Source organism: Helobdella robusta, assembly GCF_000326865.2.
Source record: "Helobdella robusta unplaced genomic scaffold HELROscaffold_4, whole genome shotgun sequence".
Taxonomy (NCBI): Eukaryota; Metazoa; Annelida; class Clitellata; order Rhynchobdellida; family Glossiphoniidae; genus Helobdella; species Helobdella robusta.
In genome coordinates this window covers 3,009,915-3,036,393 of record NW_008704902.1, presented here as the reverse complement: position 1 = coordinate 3,036,393, position 26,479 = coordinate 3,009,915, and the positions used below count along the sequence as shown (strand labels likewise).

General features: G+C 32.6%; 1 protein-coding gene across 1 annotated transcript; it reads right to left on the bottom strand.

The window, feature by feature from the left end:
- Window positions 1-15,219: 15,219 nt before the first annotated feature.
- On the bottom strand, window positions 15,220-19,612 carry HELRODRAFT_162364 (hypothetical protein; the record flags this gene model as incomplete). Its single annotated transcript, XM_009024591.1, has 6 exons — window positions 15,220-15,317; window positions 16,755-16,873; window positions 16,970-17,112; window positions 18,109-18,295; window positions 18,995-19,109; window positions 19,534-19,612. The coding sequence occupies 6 exons, from the start codon at window positions 19,610-19,612 to the stop codon at window positions 15,220-15,222; spliced, it is 741 nt and encodes a 246-aa protein (XP_009022839.1).
- Between the last annotated feature and the right edge of the window lie 6,867 nt (window positions 19,613-26,479).

Sequence of the window (26,479 nt, the reverse complement as noted above, 5' to 3'; positions counted from 1 at the left end):
GCAAGCTGTTAGTGTCCACTAATGACTAACTGACCAAACAGATATTGCACATCGACAATAAAAATTTTTTTAAATTGTATTAGCGGAAAATAATGAGCCATTATCCTGAAAATGTTGTGTCCGGATCAAACTTTGAAAGTAAAATTTTTATATCATATTTAGTTTTCCGGTCTCTTTAAAATTTAGTTTAGTTTAGCATTTGTAGAATGTTTTAAGCAGAAGTTACAAAAATTGTCCTTCATTATCAATATTTCACCTCTTTATGAGCATCAAACTTTGTTTGAAACTTTAAACATAACACCCTCTCAATCATCACATTTTGTTGAAATAATCAAATATCGTTTTCATCGTTTAATTCAATTTTTAAAATTTAGCTACCAAAATTTCATATTTGATTTAGAAAAACTAACGTTCAGACTTATTTGGGTAGAATTATTACGGAAGTTTTTGTTTTCTTATTTAATGTAGTTGGTTGATTGATTGGCAACTGACTGGAACAACCAGCATGACAACTGAACAACTTTTCCATTTTTTTATGTCCCTGAATGTTTCTCTGCATTTCGCAATTAGAGTTTTTCTGCCCATTCATACGTATGACCCGCGCTTGACCATCATGCAGTTGCGACAGAACACTTGTAAACAAACATAACAGCCGCCATATGCAACTTTTTATGAGCGTTCAAATTGACTCTCCATCATTTATTTTTCTTTTCAAAATAATAAAAAATCAAATTTAATTTATTTTTTCTATTTTTGAATAAGTTCTTCTTTATATGTCATTTACGTTAACATTTACTGCAAATTAATGTAAGTAATTTTAAGTAAATTTTCTGAATGTTTTCGTTATGAAGTTTTATTGAGGAGACATGGTAGAACATTGGAGACCAAAATTCCGTAACATTCGACAAATATTTTGCATTTTGTCCAATTTAACATTGAATTTTTTAAAAACGAATGAGCGTGATGACGTTGCAATTTGTAACAAATTATTCAAACATCAGAGAAAGAAAAAAATGGAACATTTTCATTCGGCAAATAATTAGCTGAATGAAAAGTTTTGAAAAGTTATTTTTTGTAGCTCGAGGCATGTTGGTGATTCGTTGTTTGGAATTAATTTGACAATTTAAAATCGAAAAAATTATAAAAATTTTTTATAGAATGTATTGAATGAATGGCAATCGTTCGGGCGTTTGAGAATTGTCGCACGTAAGCCCGTTTACAAACTTTTTGAGGAATGGATGAAATAATTTGCTTCAAATATTTTGTTTGGAATATTTTTATTGCTTTTTAATGTTTTCAAGTTTTTTTCATTAGTTAATTGTTCATTAATTTTAAAAGTAAATTGAGGAAACTGTTCGTAGTACATTTTTCGATGATTTCAATTTTGTTTCTCGTTCTTAAAATCTATTTGCCTATAAAAACTTTGCACTTTCGAATTGAAAAATTTTGTTACATCGGAACAAATTAAAAGACATAAATACGTATTTGTCTGGCTTCAGCCATTGACATTTTATATATTTCTCAACAATTTTTTCTTTTAATGATTTCAAACGAAAAAGTAATTTAGCGTTATGCGCAAAAATTTGGAGCTGGCTGTTGTATGTTGTGTGAATCAATGTATGTGCAGTCTTGATGTGTACATGAACAATGAAAAATTTTCAATTTTGTGTTTTTTATATTGAAATGATTTGGATATAAATATAACAAAGAACAATATAATCGATTAGATATACTTGTGATTGCTCAATCAATTAATGGTGATACAATGAAATTAATTAACCTGATGAACTTGACGCTAAGAGGTGGCGTGGCGTGAATATTTGTTGAGACAGACTTAACTCATGTAAACAAAACTGGCAATCTCTTGTCTGGTCATCCAACATTTCTTTGTCAATTTGCGTCTGAAGTTTTGGTACAAAAGTTAACAAAATTTTACTGAAGTGTGAATGGCTTGATTACCTATACCCCTACTTAAATTTTCTGTTGTGGGGGGAACATAAACTCTGAAGCCCATCCTTAGTTACGCATCTGGAGATGAGCAAAATTATTGGCAAACTAACTTTCTGTTTATTGTTTTACATGTTGTCACTGCACCGTGCTAAGTAACGTTGAGATTTGACGTAAGAAAAGAATGTGTCGTTTTTTCGATGACTGCCTACATACAACGTCCTGCAATTTAATGTCACAGATTTCTCTTTCAAAGATTGAAATTTTTACTTCACTCCAATCCACACCGCTGTCCCTGTTTCGTTCTTTTGCATGATAGAATCAAGTTTTGCAGTATTCAGCATCAGCAAAATTGTTTTTTAGTCAAACTAATTTTTGTGGTTCACCGTTAATCAACACATTTCATTTGACTCAATGCATGTGTCAGTAATTTTTATGTTATTAAAATGTTGTAAGCCATTTCCAGGTTTGATCACAGTTTTATTTTTTAATGACTGCCTGCTTCAAGATTGTTGCATGGGAGAATTGTTGAAATATTAAACATGTCGTATGACATCACTAGATGAGAGCATTGCGTTCAACTAAAGTTAATTTAAATTTGACACTAACCTTAAATTATAAAACTAAATTAGATGAGTGACTGACTGACTGACTGACTGACTGACTGACTGACTGACTGACTGACTGACTGACTGACTGACTGACTGACTGACTGACTGACTGACTGACTGACTGACTGACTGACTGACTGACTGACTGACTGACTGACTGACTGACTGACTGACTGACTGACTGACTGACTGACTGACTGACTGACTGACTGACTGACTGACTGACTGACTGACTGACTGACTGACTGACGGACGGACTGATTGACTATGAAACTTGTCATGAAATGGCTAGCTAGATAAATAATTGATGGATAGGTCCCTCATTTAATTTGTAGCATTCAGCCATTCATCATCATCAACAAAATCTCTCCAAAGTTTTCAAGTAGCGAGCCTCAACAAGCAGACATTAAATGCGCAATCTCAAATTAAGCGCAGCAGCGTGAAATCATTTGCGAGCGCGCTCATCAACATGCAAGTCATGATGACGTGCGTGCATTATGAATGCGTCGTTTATTGCGAGAGGAGCGGCTTTATTCAAACTCCCTCTTCCATGATTGCCATTTCTCGGCAGGAAGTGCAGAGGATTGGTGAGAAAAATTACGACAATGATGACATTGTTTATGAATACAATGATGACTACAGTTATGATTAGGATTACGATGGTGATGTCCATGATAACGCTTATAAGGGTAGCTGTGATAATCGTGAACCAGACTTGGTGATAATGACCAAATTTAGGTTAGAGCGTAGAGTGCTATCGATTTTTTTTTTGAAATTTTGAAAAGTTCGCAACAACAAAACGCCATAAACGTCTTGCGTTAACGCAATTTCCACATTGGCATTCGTTCATCAGTTAACGAAATGCGAAGTCACAATTCCCCTCTCATTAATAGGAAGAAATGAAGCCAGTGGTGATGATACTGGTGATGATACAGGAGAAAAAGGAGAGGCAGGCATTGATGGAGCTAATAAAATGACAGTGTCAATAAGAGCAATGATGATGACAACCCTGATTTACGTCGGAGAGACAATGATGGTGGGTCTGGAAATGTGGTGAGTGGGGTTGCTGGAATAATTGAATGGAACGTGTGGCACGTGATGACAATCAGAAGATTGTCATGGATGGGATGATGGCAATAACTGGGAGGGTGTTGAAGTGATTGTAGTGGAGAAGACGGCAGATTAGAATGATGACGACGACGACGATGATGATAAGGACGATAATGATGATGAGGACGAGGACAACGACGACGATGATGATGATAATGAAGATAATAATATAAACGATGATGATGATGATAACAATGAATGCAATTATCCGGACGTTGCCAACGGCTGCCTGGCTAATGATGATGATCGTTAACAAGTGATGCCATTGAAATAATTATGATGATGACAGAGCTGTCGAGGAAGAAGAAGTTGATGATGATGATTGCGATTATGGTGATGATGGCGATGACGAAGATGATGACAGAAATAATGGTGATAATCATCTGGATTGAAAAGTGCCTGTAACTTCATAACAGTTGAAATAAAACTCACACTTACCGGCATCTGCAATAAAACACCTCGCCAGCCAGCTAGTAGAGTTCATAAAATTTTATTTAATTAGAAAATTGAAATTTGAGTAGAAAGAAAATAATTGAATAAAGTCACGAACGATTTTATCTCTCTTATATCACTAATTGAAAATTAATTGAAAACTTCCTTTCGGTGCCCATAAATTATTATGATTCCAAGTTACGTCGCAGAAAAGCCACACACTCATCATCAATAACCATCTATATTAATAATGACATCATCAATGATCATATAAGCAAATAATGACATCATCAATGATCACGTATATTCTGACGATGACATCATCAATGGTCGTATAAAAGAATAGCGACGTAATCAATAATAGATTATGACATCATGATGACGTCATTCATGTTATCGTAAATGATATCGTCTTTTGAATTTTTTGAAGCCCAGGGTTATTTTTGTGGGAACACAAAAATATTATTGTCATCGTCATTTCAAATGCACTTCTAAATAACGAAACATAAACAAATAATTTTTACTCTTTTAAATGTAAAAAAAAACATTTAAAAATATTTTTAAAAAGTTAGAAAACAAATGGTACGTTCATTTCAACCTCAAGCAAACCACCTGCTTACCAGCCTACGTAAGAGTTCACTCGCATTTACTTATTCAATTTCTTTTTATTTTCTGAACTAAGCATATCCTACTTCAACTCAACATAACATTAAACATATTCCAATGAATCAACTTCGTGTTCCTCTCCACATCACCTATATGGATGCTTTATCATTGAACTCTCTTTCTCAATCTGACTTTGTAATGAAGCTTTTTTTTAACTTGGTTTAAACTAACAACTCTTTGATTGACTCACCTTAGAAAACATTGTGGATGCTTTGAAAATAATTTTTCAAACTGATCAACCGACATATTGTGCGGTTAGTATTTTTATATAATGATATTTGGCCCACGTCATAGCTATTTGATCTCCACGAATAAAAATTTTTTTAATGTTATAAAAATGTTCATTTTTTGAAATACCAGCAAAACGGTAGATGCAGAAAAAAGGTTCGCGTTTTAAATTCCAAAAAATACTTGGATAAATTATTTTTACGATTCTGATTAGCAAGCACATTGATCAAGAAATAAATGTACTCAACTAAAGAATGTTAAAGTCCTTAGGATTTTCGCAGTACAAGACCATAACTCATCATCACCTTGGATGCGGAGGAGCACCATATAATTCACATATTCACCTCTCTGACTTCTTGTCCGGCTTATTTAACCAGCAGTGAAAGTTATGAAATGAGTGACGTTACAATGGATGCCATTTTAAATCTAAATTGTCTCACAATTTTTAAAAATTTATTCAAAAGTATAACCGGTTTGAAATACCAAGTGCTATCAAGTAACACGCCGAAGAATCGAGCATAAATGAAAAGTTGAAGAGAACATTTGGATGTTATCATTTTAACATTAGTTAAAACATTTTAGGCCGGATTTTTATAAAAATGAGCAGACAGAAGTCATGTTCCAGTCATTCATCATTCATCAGACAGCCACCTAATCTTAATGAAATTTAATGTTTGTTTCTACTTTATACGTTCCTTTGAGCATGCTTAATTGTGATTTTTAAATTTTAAACGGTCGTTTAGTAGCATTCAAATGAACTGCGTGGCTATGTGCGTGGTTGTATGTTTGTCGTGGTGTCGTGTGACTGCGTGGCAAACGAGTAGTTGTGTGGTCGTAGTGTGATTGGGAGATGAGCAACACTTTTAATTACAGCCAGTTCGGTAATGTATTCGTGCGGTTGCTAAGGGAGTTCAACATTTAAAAATCTGAAATGTTTACACAATGCTTCTCCTGCATTAAATAAATAAAAGAATGGCTTGTTCACTGAAACGCTTACAGTGTATTTTATATGCTGATTGCAAATTGTTTTATAAGAAATAAAAAAATGATAACCACGCAAGTAAGCCATGCCAGAATGATTTGGACGCAGTTTGATCGATCAGACAAGGCAATCTAAAAGGAAAAAATTAGCTAGGTAAAACAATCATGAATTTTTTCATTCAGCACAACAAAAAATGCCAAGTTATCAACTCAAAAATTATGTTTAAATTGAATTTTTTTCAACGTATCAGCTTTTTAAAGTTTAAATTACAAATAAAAACGTCAAAATACTTTTATAAGTTAATTCAATCAGAGGAAATAAAAAGCTTTTAAGACAAGAAGCGCGTTTTATAAAAGATTTGAAGAATGTGAAGGATATGATTAATGTTTCACAAGAGCTCTAAAGGTCAAAACGAAATATATTTTTCATTTGAAATCAGCGGGAGGTGGCAAAAGTCAAAGATTGTGAAACATGTGAAAAATGTCTCATCGAGATTTCTGGCGCACTAAATCAAAAAGCGATTGTTTAATTATTCAAGAGGTTGAATATGTTGAACTTTTCAAATCAGATTTGCTAACTTTTGCTTTTTTTCAGTAAATTTTTCAAATTTATAAATTTTGAAATATCTTTTAAAGATAACTTTTGAAGGATTCGTGAAACATTTGTTTTGTAACGTAGCAAAATGGAACGGACGAATCATGATAGCTTCGTCTGTTTTGGAGAATCAAATTTAATTCAAGCACTCACTGACCACTCGATGTTAACAAAAAATACGTTAAGACTTTCATTAACTGGTATGGAGAAATTTGCCTGTGATTGAGTTTCATGCAAATAATAAATAGTGGTGTTCATGGACAAGCAGGTCAAAAAATGATTGCAAAAATTTTTATTCAATTTTTTTTTCTTATCGCATGATGGTGATGAATACAATGGTTGAAATTACTTTTCAATATTGCCTGATGCATCTCTCATCAACTATTCAGTTAGAGCAAGGGTGGGCGAGGCTTATTTCGCTAAAACTTTATGATCAAGAAAAAGGAAAAAATGAGCCACAAATCTGGAAAAAACTCTCCCCCGGTTCAAAAAAATTTGCTACTCAAGTACATATGCGGCCCTTCAAAAGTAAAATAGTCCTCAATGCGGCCCTCACAGCAAAAAGTTCACTCACCCCTGAGTTAGAGTCATTTCTTTATATTGTATTAATTATTTTATAAAATAAAATGTATGCCTTAGTGTGTGTGTGTGTTTAGAAAAAATATGTTGAAAAACTATATTAAATTTTGATGACAGTACTTCAGCGAAATTATTTTTGCATAGTCTCAATTGAAGAACTGACGTCACAGGAAAAGGTTACATGGCTTTCTTTCTCTCATAAAAATTCAAACTGATCATACATAGACATCGTTGTGTGAACTTTAAAATCTTGCGCTGGTTATTTTCAGCGTCTCAAAACCGGTGTTGGAAAAATTTTCAAAGTTTTTGAACATCGTATTAAAAGGTTTACATTTATGTTGAAACTTTTAAACTAATGAATGTTTTGTAAGCTTCAATTTTTTCACAAAAAAACTAATAAATGTTTGAATAGATAATATACACGTGATGTACACACAGACAGACAGTGCGGTGCATTAACAAGATGTTTTTGTATGGAACCAAGTTTGATAAACAGTCACGTATCATTAAAAATAAACATTCTGCCATTGGAAACATCAACGAGTTAGCATTGAGTAATTTAAAAATAATTAAGAGCTCCAACTTTTGTTCTTTTATTTTCTACCGACTGCACAACATAATAATAATGAATCACTTAGTTAATTGCGTTTACTTGTTATTTTAAAATAAAAAAATTGCATTTTGTTTTGTCATTGTTAAAAATATATTTTTGAAACTAGTAAAAGAAGCCACATGTAGATTATCTACTCACATTACCAGGAAACTCGCTCCAAAACTTTGTATCTCCTAATTTTACAAGTTAATCCCTCTTCTGAATGAGTAACTCATTTAGCCTTTTTGTCATTTTAAATCAAACAAGCTTTCGTACATTATTAAACAGCAGATTTTTTTGTTACTGGTGACCTCGCTCGGTCTGCTGATGATCATCAACTGTTAGTTGATTTTTCCAAATTAAAAATTCAAGCGATGTTGTCTACGTGTTGTTGTTGATGATGAGGCTGTTGTCGTTGCTGCTGTTGTTGATGCTATTGTTGTTGTTGTTGGTGGTGGTGTAGTTATTTGTTTATGTGTATGTGTTAGTTGATGTGTTTTGCTGTTATTGTGACAATGCATTGTTGTTGCATTTGTATTTTGTTGCGATGTTGTTCAGCTGTTGGTGTTGTTGTTTACTGCTGTTTCGCCTGCTACATTTATTCACGAGCAGCATTTGGAAAAATATTTAGCTGCCATTTTACATGAAGTTATAAAAAGTTCTAAGTTAATGAATTGGCTGGAATGAAGATTTATACTCGCTCTTTTTATATGAATCTTATTCTAACAAACGCGTCTTTCCCACACGTATAAAAAACAATTTCGTATTTTTAATCATCGTACTAAAAAACTTTCATCATATTTGCCATCATTTGATCATTGTCATCTTAATCTGCTCATCCTAACTGATGCTTTTAATATTGCTCAGGCCAATGTGTCATCGTTATCACCATCATCATCATCATCTATATGAGTTTATTTATTGCTGGTTTGGATACATAATCACTACCATCATTATCATCCGCATTTTAATTGTACTTAATCATCATCATTACCATCACGTGTGCGTGTGCGTGTGTGTGTGTGTGTGGTGTGGATAATACAGTTTTTTGTGGCACTGAAGTTTAGCAGCACTGAGTTTGATTGAGTCGCATTATAGAGAATAAAAATTGAAAACCATTTGTTGCCACATATTAATTTGATGTCATCTAAGACTTTACTAACATTTAACTCTCCACATCATCTTTATCATTTTTACTAGATTTGTGATTGTTACTTCATTACCACTACCATCGTCATCATGGCTTAGAACATCATCATAATTTTCTTCTTCTTCTTCGTGATTAGGTTCTAAAATTTTGACTTCATTATCGACAACGTTAACTGAGTCATCAAACATCATCATCGTCATCATCATCATCATCATCATCGTCATCATCATCATCGTCATCATCGTCATCATCAACAACAACAACAACGACAGCAATGTCATCATCATCGTCATCATCAACTTAATCCTCTTTACTTCGTTAATAACGGAGCCGTTGTCAAGTTTATCATCTTTAACATCACCATCATCATCATCATTATCATCAACTATCGTTATAATTATTATCATTGCATCACTTCTGTTATTATCGTCATCATCATCAACAACAACATCACTATCCCTATTGTCATTGTCAATGTTATCACCAGCGTCACATTCATCATCATCATCAACATTATAATCATCAACAGTCTTCATGGCATCATGTAGCCATCTTTCATCGTCAACTTCTCTCATTTCCGTTCTTTTACATCATCTTCATCCCTACCTACCTGCTCGGTAGTCATGTCAGCAACAACAACGTCCTCATCATCATCATCATTATCTTCTTCTTCATCACCATCAAGCTAATCATTAGCATCATCAACATCATCTTTGTGCAGATCAACAATAATACCATCATCATCAGCAACAACATCAACAACAACATTATCATTAACAACAACATCATCATCAATAACAACAACAACATGCTCATCAATATCATCACATCCCACCAGCAACTACGTCATCAGGTCACGTGCCTAACTTTATTGAATGAATGTAGTGGACAGACAGACAGACAGACAGTCAGACACGTGCACCGCATAGATCGTGCCTAGCAGGCAGACGGTCTCGCTGACTGACTGATGCAGTGGTCATTCATTCCAATTTCTGTCTATTTTTTGTTTGCACGTGTGGACGTTTCGCAACTCATTTAGCATCGTAGCTGTATAGAAAAACATTTCAGCTGTTAAATGTTGAATATATTTGAATGATGAACATTTTCAAGCCTGTAAGATAAATCACATTCCTTTTTCATAAAAATCTTCTTTTCGGTAGCTGAACATATGTGACTCCGTTTTTATTTTTGTACCTTTTTAACATTTTTTTCAACTTACAAATTTTTTCGTTTTTCATTTGTAATGAATTATATTTTTTTTTAAATAATTCATTTTTTCTTATTTTAATGTAAATAAATAACTGAACACTCTTGCATTCGAACGCTGTACCAGCGAAATGACCACGACTAACTATTGAGTTAACTATTGAGCCACCACCACGCAGGCCACATAAGAGTTATATACCTGATGCCAGCGTATATGATAGCTTTTAAGCACGTTTTATTGAATTCATTCAACAGGTTCACAACATTGCAGTACTAATTTGGTCTGTTTGTTGATGAATGATCACGTCTTTTATGTACAAGACTGCGGCAATTTCGGCAGCACGATTTATCGGCGATCGTGCTCTACTTAATAATCATCTGCAGTTATTTTCGCGTATTCCTATCACTTCCACCCCCTCAAGCAGACAAGCACATAAACTCAACAGCACTCTTTCTATGCAACAAAAATACAACATGCAACAAAATAGGTGCATGCTGGCTAAAAATAAAAACGCGTCACGACGCTGATGAGAAAATCTGTTTCGATCCTCTATGTAACGCAAGACATGAGGCAATCTGGTCGGCGGTTGAGTCAATACTACAGATGCATGTTGTCTCACTGCAGATGCGTGTTGTCTCATTGCAGATGCGTGTTGTCTCACTGCAGGTGCGTGTTGTCTCACTGCAGATGCGTGTTGTCTCACTGCAGATGCGTGTTGTCTCACTGCAGATGCGTGTTGTCTCACTGCAGATGCGTGTTGTCTCACTGCAGATGCGTGTTGTCTCACTGCAGAGGCATGTTGTCTCGTTGCTGAGGCGTGTTAATATATCAGCTGCTTCCATCAGCTACATCCACCCATTGCACGTCATAATTCACATTTAACAGTGAGAAAAGAAAGAAAAAGTTTCGATGATTCAAATATGCCTTGTCCATTTTCAACTTTATAAAAGATTCTAGTTCGTTTAATTTGTTGTCAACAAAAATCATTTGAATGATTTGCCAAATTGTTTTAGCAATTGTTCTTTAAAGTTGTGCTTACCGACATGCTCAAATTTAATTTTTGTCGTTCCTTCACCCGAAAGTGTATATCATTATCCCAAGTCGTTGTATCAATACACAGCTGCATTTGAAAGTAAAAGTAACCCTTTAACTTGTTATATATCTATTTGCCTTGCAGATTATGAAAGTAAATTTTTGACTTCAAATTTTGACGCGTACGTAGTATGAAATGAAATGTTACTTATTACCACTTTTATAAAAACACAATTTCAAACAGAATCAAAATAAGCAGCTCAAAAATTATATTACGCAAGTGAGCACTGAGCAGGTTTCCTCGCACTTTTTTCTTGAATTTCTTGTCAGAAGTTCTGAACTACTGAAGCATTAAAATTTTATGCAATTAAGTCCTCCGTATCGACAAACTAATTAAGCGATAAAATTTTGAGGTTTAACTCCGTGGAACTATGAATTAAATTTTTAACATTTTCTAAAAACTTTTAAGTGTGGATAAAAAAATTGTTTTTAAATTCACTTAGAAGATTATTTTTTATTAAGGGAAATAAGAATTCTCTGGTGGATAAGACATAAAAACAATTAGAAACAAAATCGTGATAAGAGTGTAGGAATTAAAAAGACAAACATTAAAACATTACTTAATGTAATTTTGGAAGTCATTTAATTCTCAAATGTTCTAAATAACTATTTTTGTCTATATGCAACGTAGCTAATGCTTTCTACAGTGAGCAGATTAAAGACCAAACCATTTTCTTACTACAGCTATTTCGAAATGCCTAATTTCACGCCAAAATTGCAAAATGAGTCAAAAATTTTATTTTTATTTCCGATTTATGTGTTTTTTGCTGAAATTTCCTGAAAAAACTACATTAAAAATGCTTGTTTTTTTTTAGATTCTAATTAATAAAAAAGAGATGACGTTGTAGGTGGATGTATACTTATGTTCAACATTTCAAATTTGTATCATTGCATTTCTATCATTGCATTTGTATCATTACGAGTTTTGAGCAGACTTTCAAAGCAGGTTTTAAAGCACAAACTGACAACAAAGCTGCACATGTACCTACGAGTATTCAAAAAGGATTTTCTGGCCAACTAAAATGACAACATTTATATTATTCAAATAAAAAAAAAACTAAACTAAAATATTAAAAAGTAAAATATCATTTGGATATCAGAAAGCTGCTATTGAGATAGCAGAACATTCTTACCCCTCTAGCGTTCTTCATAACATAGCAGAGCATTCCTGACGTACAGGCATGTAAAATATTGTTATAACCGCGGGAATGGTCGAAGTGCGCTGCGTTATTTACTAATGGTACCTTTGCAATATTTGTAATCTTTTGGTTGTAAAATCGTTGTTAGGTTCAGCAGTCGGGGTTAACAAGTCAGATTTCGAGCAGAGAAAGCGAAGTCATAAATGTGATTTATGCAGTTATTTGGATTTGTTTATTGTTTCTATTACTGCTGGTATTCAAACAAACGTTCAACCAAAGGTTGCGTTTGAAGCAGTTGTGATCATCTATCAAAAATTTTGAACCTACGGACAAACGAACTCTTGACGATCGTTGGAAGCTACAATTTGTCGATGAAATTAATTTAAAAATTTTAAATGTTTTCATTGTTCTCAGTTTATTAAAAATAAATTGATCACCAACAAAAAGCTTAGGCAGTTTATTTTTACTTAAAAAAATTTCAATCTGCAGACTTTGCCATCATGTGTGGATGGAAGGATGCAAGAACGCAAAACAACTTCAGTGAGTGAAATCCATGGAACAGTGGGTGGATCTGATAGCATCCCATCTGTGTTCAGCCGTACTCTCCCTCGCTTTCTTCATGTTGCTATCATCATCATCGTTATATTTGTCACTCCGTTTCGTTAACATCTCATCATCCTGTTGCCCTTCAACCGCTTTTTGTTTGCTGGTGCATAAATAAAATATCACGCCAAGCTACAATGGACAAGAACAAAGATAATTGGCATCATAACAATAAAACAACAGTAACAATGATAAATAAACCAAAAACAACATTTGCCTGGAAAATGAAAATTATCATGAACAGCACGGATAACAAAGTGAATAAAAATTAGTGCAACAATCCGAATGTTCCCAGCAGTCACATCCCACCTAATTAACCTAGCTAATAAAGCTTCACGTGCACATTACAGCTCTCTGCTTGCATCTCTTCCTACCGCTCTTAAAATTTTTGAAGGCGACGAATTAAGTTGAACGTTAGTTATTAAGTCTTGTAGGACGTACGCATATGCAGACAGACAGAAAATATGAAGTGGAAAAACAAGCTGCTATAGTAGACGAACTGGTAGACAGTCTAATAAGTAGACAGAATTAGACCGATGGATACAGAAAAATGGGTAGTCAGATACAGACTGGCTAATAGACACAGACAAGTAGACAACAACAAACCAGACAAGCAAAAAAACAAACAGGTAGACATAGACAAACTATACAAACAGGCAAACAGATGGATGGATAGACAAAACAGACTGGTGGAAAAAGACAAATGGTTGACAAATACAGAGTTATGAACAGACACAGACAGCTAAAAAGACAAGCCGTAAGTTAGATGAAGAAAAATGGATTGCATGCAACACATAAAATTGAAAACTTTGAGATGCGATCGTTTCTCGGCTTAATATCTTTCTAGATTTTATGATAAGTTTTTTATACCTCTAAAACTGTTTATTGTTCAAATAAATATTTTCTCGACGTGAATAAATTAAAATTTTTATAAATTTTCAAAAAAGAATTACTTTGAAACAATTTAATAAACTTATTTATAATGAACCAATTTTATAACAAAACTTCTTGTTTATTTTGAGAAAAACAATGCTGCTGTTGTTGTTGTTTCAAAACAAATGTATTACTATGTTACTCTCGGTGATTATATTGATACTCAATAATGTAAATTTATCTTTCATCTCACTTTCTGCCTTTTTTTTATTTCTTTCTCTTTCCCTCTTAAGTCTGCCCCATAAATTCATTTCAAGAAGCAGCATTTTTTGCCCACATATCACCTACCTGCATTGTTCTGCACAATCAAGTGTCGTCTCACTTAGCATATTAAATGATAATTCATTATTCTCCGAGGTTTTTAAATTTCAAAAAATAAGTCGCACCACACACACACACACACACACACACACACACACACACACACATACAAATGTATATATATATATATCAGTAAATTTCGGTAACAAATTTTCATTTAAGCATATTTCATTAAACGCGATGCTTATATTATTGTTATTTAATTTTTTATTAAGATTTTCTATTTTTCTTATTAGTTTGTTATAATTATAATTTAAATTAAAAATTAGAACACCAATATTCATTATATAATTATTTATTAAGCGACGTTTCGAATTTTATAATTCATCTTCAGGCAATTTAATATTACTTCAAATAAAACATAACAATAAACAGTCAGATGACGTAATAAGAGTTGAGCGCGAAAGTATCGTAACGATTAAAGTTAAATAATGTAAGTAGTTAAATTAAGTATAATAAACAATTATTTTGGAATATAACATAATAAAATATATTATATGTGCAATATTATGTTAATAATAATAATAATAAATTAAACATTTCGTGATGAGGGTAAAATAAAATTGGAATAAATTTGGAATAAAAAATAGTCCCAACGTTAAACTAGCAACAACACAGCACTCCCACGTCATCTACCAATTTCTATGTCCTCACGAAGACTGTAGGCTTCGTCCATCTTCTTATATTGGAATGACTACCACAAAACTGACACGCCGTTTAACCTGCCATTTGAAAATCGGAGCTCCAAATCAACACTACCATGACTGCCACAACCGGCAATTATCCCGCAAAATATTAGAAGATAATACTAAAATATTAATGAAAGACACTAATTTTAACAGACTACAAATTTTAGAATCCCTATTTATTAATATTTATAAACCTAATTTGAACAAACAAATTTATTCCAATTTTATTTTACCTTCATCACGAAATGTTTAATTTATTATTAACATGATATTGCACATATAATATATTTTATTATGTTATATTACAAAATAATTGTTTATTATACTTAATTTAACTACTTACGTTATTTAACTTTAATCGTTACGTTACTTTCGCGCTCAACTCTTATTACGTCATCTGACTGTTTATTGTTATGTTTTATTTGAAGTAATATTAAATTGCCTGAAGATGAATTATAAAATTCGAAACGTCGCTTAATAAATAATTATATAATGAATATTGGTGTTCTAATTTTTAATTTAAATTATAATTATAACAAACTAATAAGAAAAATAGAAAATCTTAATAAAAAATTAAATAACAATAATATAAGCATCGCGTTTAATGAAATATGCATATATATATATATATATATGTAAAGAAACTATATTTCTTTAATTTTGATTTTGTCGCGCTTTGCGCGATTAATAATACACTGCGAATTTTTTGTCTTTTTGTTTTTTGTTGATAGGTTAAAAGTAAAGTTTAATTAAATATATTTTGTGACAAACTGATTATAATTTGTGAAATAATAAACTTTAAATGTCGTTTCTTTGTTTTCAGGTGAGTTTTTTTTCTTCATTAATGATTTTTTTTAACATTTAACAAAATAAAATCTTTGTTTTCAGAAGCAACACATTTGTTTGTTTAAATCCTAGATTATAATCAAAACTCTTATATATATATATATATATAACACAGAAATTAAATTTCAAAATCATTAACGCTGAAAATGCAGTGGCACTTATTAACAAGTGCTTAAAAACGGTATTGTTTTGCAAAAACTTCGTAAAAAACAGATTTGGCTATTACATGCTGTAAAATAAACAGTTCCACTTCACTGGTCAGCTCCATCCACATTGTCATTTACTCTTTTTAATTAATTTGTTGAATTTTCGACAAGTTTTCTTACATTTTGCCTCCAGTTCAAAAAATTAAGGTTTTCTCAATCGGGCTGTAAAGCCATTGTATGACACCGTTGGCTAATATTTTTGTTTCAGCGAGGCACAGATCAGTACATTTTGTACACATTATCACATTATAGAACACATTGGGATTACAAGTTCTTCAACTATTCTCTCTCCTCTTTTCAGTAATTCACTTGGTGTTAGATACATGAATCTGATTTCGATGAAGCTCTCTTCGATGTTTTCATCAAATAAATAAAAATGTAAATAAACATATTTGTGTGTGTGTGGTTCGTTTGTGTCTGGGTCTTTGTATCTGTCTGTGTGTGTATATTAACAAAGTTTATGTCAATGTTTGAAGCATGTTTTGTATCTAGGCTGTTCAACCAAATTCTTGTTCACATATTTGATAAGGCAATTCAAAAAACGTTTGACAGAATTTGCGAAATGACATGTTCGTGTGCCTAACCTCGTACTAACCAACTGAACCTGAAATATTCCTCATTTATTTCCTCTCATCTTATTGTAAAGAGCTGAAACATTGTTTATCAGATTGCTCATAAAATTGCATTTGTTCGGTCGCATGCTCACAAATAATTCGATCGATAATTCAAACTTTTTCTCTCTTTTATTTTTATAATACATACACGCAAAGTAGTTTTACGGCGGGCGTCCTGTAGAATGCAAGTTATCAATATATGAGGCCACCAACCTCCATTGACCGGCACGATGCAAATTTTTTCTTCATTAAAGAAGTGTAGACCGCCTCGAAATACAAAACATTCATGCATCAACTTGCTCCCTGGCCTCGAGAACGAGCATTCACTCTCACTGAAGCAGCATTTGTTTGGTGGCACCGGTGAATCACACAATTTTCAAAAATAATTACAAAAATTTGTATTGTAGTTTCAGCGTTAATTTATTTACTTAATTTCCTGCAGTTGTTGAAGGGTTTTTAAATTCCAGAAAGTCTGCGCTCTGCCCTGCTTCTCTTCATGTTTCATTTCACCTAGTTGATCACAAGCAATATAAACAGAGGAACTTTTCATTTGTGGCAACTGTTTGATAGACTGAAAATAAAATTATGGATGTATATTTGTTTGCGGGCTGCAGACGTAACAAAATATTTATTTTTTAAATCACTTGAACGCTTACTTATTTTTGAAATTTTTGGCGCAAACGAAACGCGCATTATGTTTTATGAGAGAGCATTATATGATACTTCCACAATTTTCATTGGCACCTACCTGTCTTGTTCAAATCGTCATCTTCAATCGTTTTTTGAATTTTCAGAAAAATTTGCACAAAGAAATGGGTCTTTTCAAATTGCATGGCTGTTTATTAAATGATAAATGATATTTATCTTCATTGTTTTGAATCGGAACTTTTTCAATATTCAACAATATTTTTGTAATAATTTTAGTAATTCATTCAATTTGTTAATAATTCAATAATAAAGGTAGTGACGTAAATAGTCTCATTGTTAGAGTCTGCGGGTTTGTGTGGCGTTTAGAACTGTTATATTCAAAAAAAGAATTAAAACCCGTACGTACATCTACCTATCTTATTCATTATTTAAACTGTTGAACAATATTTTTGGTCGTTCAAGTTCACCTCCAATTTCTGTTATAATAAATGTTAAAAATGTTTTTCGTTCACCAAAAAACGTTTGAGTTGCAGTTTCTGTGTTAAACAAATCATATAAAAATGTTTTAAAAAATTTTATTAATAAAAATTAACAAGTGCGTTTTGATATTTGCACATGAATGATGTCGGTTCGTGAATTTTTAAACTAATCCTCGCTTCTACGCTTTTATAAATAAAAATAAACAAACAAATAAACAAAAATAAATACAAAAATGAAAACAAACAAACGACCACACAAACAAACAGTTGAGCAAACACTAACAAAGAAAAATGCTTACACGAAGGAACAAACACGATTAGTTGGAAAATGAAGAGTTGATGTTTTGTAACAAATTATAATTTATGCATATCTAGTCGAGGGATAGTTGCCGTGACTTTTGTTTTCAACATTATTTCGTTATTGACACATTTGCTCTTACATTTTCAGTTGATGTTTTTGTGTTGCTTTTGTTTTTGTTTTTTGCTGAGATGTTGTTTTTTTTTGTTTTTAACGTGATGTTGTTGTTGCTGCTGCCACTGTAGTCGTAATCGCTCTCTGAGCGGTTTGTTCCCATTCGAGGCCTCTCGGTCCACAGTTTCGCCACGAGGAGGCTGGGAGCATTGCAACTGTTGTTGTTGTGTTGTTGTTGTTTCTCTTTTTATGATAAAAATACATCACATAAAATACCCCTACTGCGTTTAATGTTGTTGTTTGAGAAAATGTTGAATTTGGTTTTTAACGTTGGTTTGTTGAGGTGAATGGACTATAATGAAATGTGTTGGTAAGGTTGTTACGAAAATATTGCCATATTTAAACTGTTTTTTATTTGTGTGCCTGATGATTAAAGGCACCTAATTCTACCTTGCAGGGCGTACAGTGGCCGCTACGAAAAAGAGATCTCAATCTATCACCCGATTTGTGCCTAACGCATCGTTTAACACGTACTCACACACGCTGTTTGTGTGCTGATGAGAGCTCTGCCTTTTAGAAGAGTGTTATAAACTTATAACCTTTCATTGTTATTATTGGCATAAAATATAATTTATGAGTGGAAATCGCGTACAAATCTTGTTCAATGTTTTTTTTCTCAAATTATATATTTATATATGACAAACACTGTTTGCATAGTATTTTTGAGATGTTCATAGAATATGCTGGACAAGCGGCCATTTAATCTTCCCTTGTCATATTTCAAAAAGTTGTTGTGAAAAATATGTTTCTATTTAGAAAAATGAAACAATACTAATGTAGACAGTTGTGTTAATAATTTAATTGTTCAATAAGGAAGCAGAGAACTGAGCCGAAGACATCAACAGGCGATGAACTTGCAATACATTGACGCATTCAGGAAGGCAAGTATTCCATTTTCAAGACAAATTAATCCGAGAACCCTAACTTTCATCATATTTTTCTGGAAATTTAGAAATTTTTCAGCAGCAGCTTGATGAATTACAAAATTATAGTTATTACTACGAACACATCCACATAAACAAACAAACATACACACACAAACAAACACACACACACACAAACACACCCACAAAAAACACACACAAAAAAAAACAAACAAACACAAACAGACACATACAAACAAAGACACATAAACACATGGCGTGACCATAAACTCGCTCGTGTAAATATTCGACTTGTGAATTAAAATTGCTGAATATTGTAAACTTGAGACTGTTCAGTCGTGAATTATTTTTTTTCTGGATGTGGTTGATCGTTGTCTTAAGTAATTGAATTTGGTGAGTTTTTGGCTTTTGTCTGGTGTTTGTTGTTGTAGATATTGCAGTAGATGCTGTAGTTGTTGTAGTTGTTGTTTTTGAGTTGATGAAGCTGATACAATTTCATTATATACAACATTGTAAATTTTCTTCGAAGTGACTTATGTTTCGGATGATATCGTTTTGGCTCAATGGTGCCTTGTTGCATCCGACCATTTTGAATAAATTGATTATGTCAGATTTTATAATGACGTCATATATAATGGTGAGTTTATAAAAGTTTTTGAGGTGGCGTGAATCATAAAAACGTTTGAGATGAGTATGAGGATGTTTAGTGCTATGCTGATTCTTTGGTACCTTACATCACATAATGATGGCATGCAGCGTCATAATGTCACGATGACGTACTTTAAATGTCATGTGGTTATGGTGGGTGTTATGGTGATGCGAACATAATAATGACGTCATGAGATTATAAATTCGAAATATGATGACATGGTGATGTATTTATGGCCCATCCTTCAAACGTTCTGAGTTGATTGATTGGGTGCAATTGCTTCAATGGATCGATGTTTGAAAATTTTATTCAATTTTTGTTTATTTAAAACAATATTCGACCAAACAGAATTTAGTCGCACATCAGTCAAGGCCAGATGTCTTGACTTGTTTCAACTTCTCATCTATGTTTCGGAAATACATCAAATTAAATTTCACATATTTTATAAAATTAGTAATAAAAAAATAAATTCATCGCAAGTGAAAGTAATATTAATACATTCCACTCATGAATGGCCATTGTACATATCCAGATTTATCTTCTAATAAATTTCTTATTTATTATCATCCTTAAGGAAAATATTCTTAATTTTTTTTTCTAATCGCTATAATGTTAATGCTGAAAAACATTGTTTACTTTTGAAACATACTATCAACGAGATTGTTATTGTTGATGTTATGGCTGTTGTTGTTGATGTTATGGTCGTTCTTGTTGTTGAAGTTATGGTTGTTGTTGTTGTTGATGTTATGGTTGTTGTTGTTGTTGTTTTTGTTGTTGTTTATGTTTTGCAGATGTGGTTATGTTAGTGTTTTTGTTGGAGATTTGTAGCTGCCGTTCTTCATCATGAGTTTTATTGATGTCAGCGAATTTGTTTTTTTGGCAGGTGACGTGAATTGGGTAAGGCATTTATTTGTTTGTTCGTTCGTTTGTTTTTGTTTGTTTGTTTATTTATTTATTCATTTTTTAATTATTTTTTTATCCGGTTATTCATTCATTCACGCATTCATTTTGTTTGTTTATTAAATTTTTAACAATTATATAAAAAGTTGCCAATGAGATTATCTAATTTTTATATTTTTTACTCAACAAACCAACAAAACAAGACATGACACTTATAAAAAACTCAACCAAGATCTGTTACAATTCCATCCCTATGCTATGATAATTCTTTTTCACTAATTTATTTTCTACTGCTTCATAAATTCAAGAGGTACACAAAGTTTTGCTCATTCATTTCTGCAATTTGAATCTTACGGCTGCTAACGCAAAAAAAACAATTGAAAGTTATAATTTATTGTTTTCTATCAAAAAATTGACGGTTTTGCTAACAAACTTAATTAATTTGGATTATCAGCAAATAATTACAAAAAAAAACTGAATCAAAAATTTGATAATGAGGAAGAGAACTGGGAGAAGAAAGTTGAAAACCTGCCAATAAAATAACGAACGGCAGAGCTTGATGGGTTGGTTCAGAAAGTTAAAGTTATTCAGAGATGATATTGGGATATAATTGAACGCGATACTCCTCACTCAACATTCAATATTAAGAGGAGAAATTTGTTCGCTTGAGCAGACGATGTATGTGTGTGGGCCCATCAATAATAATACTCTTTAAAAAAGCAATATTTTGTTAACAACAGCAATAGGCTTTTTTCTATATAGATGTTGCATGAAGAATAAATAAAAAAGATGTTTAATATTTTATTTTTTAAAAAGATCATATAAACTCATCTCTCTTTCATGTTTTTATTATTATTATTTATGGGTCAACCTTGTTTTCTTTCAAAATTATTTTTGTTTTGGTAGTTGTTTTTTCATACATTATTATTCAGTTTCATTTTTTTAAAGATTTCGTAAAACTGAAGTAATTATATCTTTATGGGTTAGTTTTAATAAAATTAGACAAAATTAGAGAGAGAAAAATTATTTGAAACCGAACCCAATAAAGTCGGATGGTTAACTTATCTAATGGAATTATGTTATTTCATGTTATTCTTATGTTATTAGGAAGATGAACAAATAATACAGAAAATTAATCTCAATCAAGTTGTCTTTATAGCTAGGAATGATCATTGAAAAATGACTGAATGTTTGTCTCCTCTGTCAACAAGATTCAAACGAAAGACGAAGTTTTACTATCCATCGCTCACGTAATTCATGCCTCGTTTTGTCATATAAATTTAAAGGACCGATTAAATTATTTTGTACAATTTTACTTATCAAATAATATTTGAGTAAACTAAAAATAATATTCGGTGGAAAAATTAAAATTTTAAAAGTTGAGAATATTGTATGGAAATTTTGCAATAATTTTTTTAAATTTTGTTATGATGCATTCAGTTAAACATTTTATATGTATTTTTTATACAAAATGTTATTTGAAACATTGCCATTGGAAGCAAGAAAATTTTTGATGTGAGATTTTCTGAGTACTTTTCAGTGTTCTCGTGTTTTTAATCTGTTTTTATGATGTCAGAGATTTTATTTGGCGGTTTTGTGTTTTTTTTCTGTTTTTCACATTTATAACTTATTCAATGCCGCGAAACTTTTTTCTCAATTCATACCTTCTAATGCACATTTATGCAATCACACACACATTCGACTAATTTTATCCGCTTACGATTTGATGCTTCACTAGGTCCACACATTTCTCAACTACTTGATGCTTTCATTTGATTTCCAACATATTCAAACAAGTTTTTCAAATTGTTTATCCGCTGCATCGAATAAAAATGTAAAAAGTTTTTCAGTTTTTTTAAGAAGTACGCGAGAGAAACAACATCAAAAATTCCAATCAATGCGCACAACGTTCGATTTATAATCTTCCATTAATTGGGCGCAACCAAAACAATCCAACAGCAACCTAGTCTAAGTTGAGATTCACTTTGAAACCCTTAATATAAATGGAAATTGTTTTTGAAATTTATCTTAGCAATCAGAGACTCCGGGTTTCCACCGGCGATCATCAATAAATCTGGAAAGTTGTCTGCAAACACACTGCCTCGCTCAACTGACCGATCAATTACAATAAAAAAAATCTACAGTTGCAGTAACATACTGGAACTAATTTTTACAATATCAGTGAAAAATATAAGCCGGTGTTTGAATGTGAAATGATACGCAACCGTTCACATATTGGAAAAGGGATGACATTTAAATGGACACGTATGGCAATGTTGTGATGGGAGGATGATTTCAAAATTCTGAAGTAGATAATTTTTTTTCTAATTTTCTGTTACTTCCGTTTATTTTATAACCATATTTAAAACAAAAATTTCAATATTTTCTTCCTTTGTGGTCTGGTGGGAGGATGCATCCATGCATCGGGGGGGCCTGAATCCGCAGCTGAAAACAAGTTCAAAAATTAAAAAAAAAGAAATGCTCAAATAAATGATAAAACTGGATGATTTATGTAGAAATTATTCATCTTCATTTTAATTATTAAAACAGCAGCGTCATACAAAACATCCCTTGATACTTGCAAATCACATCACATGATATATGCACCTCACATCACCTCGCGTCATATCCCTACATGCATACATTCAAATTATCTAATCTCTCCTCTCTCTCTCATGTCAAACAGCCGCAGAATAATTTAAATAAAATTCATGTCAAAATTTGACGCAATGTTGAGCTTTCTATTTCATAACCTTATCTCTTCGATTAAAATTTTTATATAATTATTTCTGACTGACGAGTTGGATCAGATCAGATGGCTCGCATGACGAACTGCTGCGTGCATATTCTGCCTCTGCCGCCATGCGTTATGGCGACGTGTGCCACATTGGCTGAAATGAGATGAAATTGCTTGTTTGTCAACATTGCTTTATTTCCTGTGTTTCTTTCCCTCTTTCTCTCTCTCTCTCTCTCTCTCTCTCAAGCTTCCTTTTACTCGTTCCTTTATTCGTTTTTTTAAATGTTCGTCTGAAATATCTGTCTATTTCGAACATTTGAATGTTCGAAATGTGCCACATTGTGTGCCACATTGGCTGAAATGAGATGAAATTGCTTGTTTGTCAACATTGCTTTATTTCCTGTGTTTCTTTCCCTCTTTCTCTCTCTCTCTCTCTCTCTCTCTCTCTCTCTCTCTCTCTCTCAAGCTTCCTTTTACTCGTTCGTTTATTCGTTTTTTTAAATGTTCGTCTGAAATATCTGTCTATTTCGAACATTTGAATGTTTATGTGGTTCTGTTCAAATGTTTATTATTTTTATATTTTTTAAAATGTTTGTTGGTACGTGTATCATGATGAATAATTTTAGAACAATAATCCAACAATAATGAGTATAACATATAAATTAATTACAATAACATCATGGTATAGGTAGCAACAATGATTTGATTAGATACACGCACTGAACTCACTGGCCAATTCTCTTTGATAATCTACATTTGAGACATTTCAGGGGAGTGCATTTGCCCGCCAGCACGAAATATTGCTTTGAAATGTCCAATTGATGTGTTTTTAGTTAAAAATACAGGACCAATAACTCCTGACTATCTGACTTCATTTATGAAGTCCATTTTGTACATACCATTGCATAGAAAAAACATTTCGGACCAAGCAAGAACGAGCCATTCATCGCGTAACCCTCTGACATCTTTCGCGTGTGTCAGCTTCATAATGGCGCTCCATATTTGTATAATAACGAACTGCAGTGTGGAGACGGTCCGGCAGCATTTTACGAGCAATGCCCTTCTCATCATGGAATTTTTTTTCATTATAACCTTATGACAAAGGGAACGTATAAAATGATTTTGAAATTTTTTGTTCGCTTCATTCATGGCTTCCGGGTTACTTTTTTCGGGTTACACATATTTTCAGAACAAAGCTCATCCTCATTTGTTCGCGTGTCTGATAACACATCGTGAGTGTTGAATAATTTACGCTCAGGTTGAGGTTGATTACGATGTTGTCATGTTTCCACTTGTGGTGAAACTTAAAATTTTGATTATTTCAATTGCGGTTGTTAGCGTGATAAAAATTTTCTTCTGCACATAATTCGTATGAGAAAGTGCAACAGATTGAGTACAGAGCACTAAACACTAGCATAGACGTGCAGGGACAGTACTGCAAAAGAATATATAGATTCTTTTGAAATAATTTTAGTAAAAGTTTGAAATCTGTATAAAAATAAATCCACATAAATTGAACGTCACTTAACAATCCACTCGTCTTATAAAACCTACCCGAGTTAATTCTAGAAGGCAACTGCCATGGCACGCTGCACTCCAAGTTCGTTGAAGGGGTAGTGTTCCATGGAGACATTTTTAATGATCGACTAATGCGGGGCCAATGAAACGAAACAAAACAAAATTAAACTTAATTCAGAAATATCGTCAGGTGTACCTACTAACGCAACCACAACATTTGAGGCTCGATTATTGTAAAAACAATTTCTACTTTTCTAAGCAACGACAGACACAACTGCTGGCTAATCATGCGCATGAACAAATGAATAATCACATACGCACACCACACACATACCTCACACATATATACCCAAACATATATATTTATATATATACACGCACACACACACACACACACACACAAATACATACACACATACACATCCCATACATACACATCCCCATCACTGTAAAAAAAAAAACAAGTCAAAACTGACAACTTAAGATTGGGAACATTGATTCGCCAATCAATTAATTACCAACAACAATGAACACACACGCGCATGCACAAACACACACGCACACACGCGCACACACTGGCACACACATACACACACTCAACCAATCAATTTCTGATTCACTTTATCAAAAAAAGAACTTGAACACTGGCCACATCTCGAGCGTGTCAAAATTTTGAGGCACAAAATAATTAGACACCTCGCAAAAAACTAGTTGAGTAAAAAATACAACAAAACAACAATCTGCGATATTTAATGTTTCATTGTGTTATTTGAGTGTGCAACTACACTGAAGCTACGCATACAACTCTCATATCATATTTCACATTTTACATGAAATACTTCCTTCATTTTTTTAACATGAAAATTATAATTTTTGGATGTTTAGTCAGTGACAAAAAGTTTGTCATAAAATGTAGAAAAATAAAAAAAAATTAATGCTGTAAACAACTTTGCAAACAAATTTGAACAACTTTGCATTATAATCAAGACCTTGGCCAAAGTCAACAATTTCAACATTCAAATGTGTTGATACACAGCTCTTGAAACCTATTTTTAAATGTGTGTTGTGTGTGATTTTGTATATCTGTCGGTTTGTTTGTACCTGTGTGTATGTGAGTGATGTATGTAATTCTGTCCCATTGTGTGTCTGTGTGTTTGTGTATGTGTCTGAGAGTTTGCATACACTTTTATATATTTGTAAATGTGTTTGTTTTTAAATATGTATCTGTGCGTTTGTATTTATGTTTGTATGTTTGTATTCTATGGTGTTTGTATGTGTCTGTCTGTATGTTTGTATTTCTGGGTGTTTGTATGTGTCCATATACTTGAATTTATATTTTTTGCGTTCGTTTGAAGGGATAAAAAGTTTTAATTTTTATTAAAATTTTTCCTGTTTTGCGCTTATTTGAGGAGGTGTATTTGATATTTAAAAGCCAACTCATCTTCTTTCCGAAATCATTTTCCTTGGAAAACCGCTTGGATTAATAACTGAAGTGATGTCCATACAAATGACCCTGCCAACACGGTGGTGCCATAAATCCGGTTCTTATCACATCTAAATGACGCATTTCTTCGTTGGGATAATCAGAAGATATTTTTAAACATTTTCGTAACACACTAATCTAGTCCCCATTGGAAAAACCTGGTATATG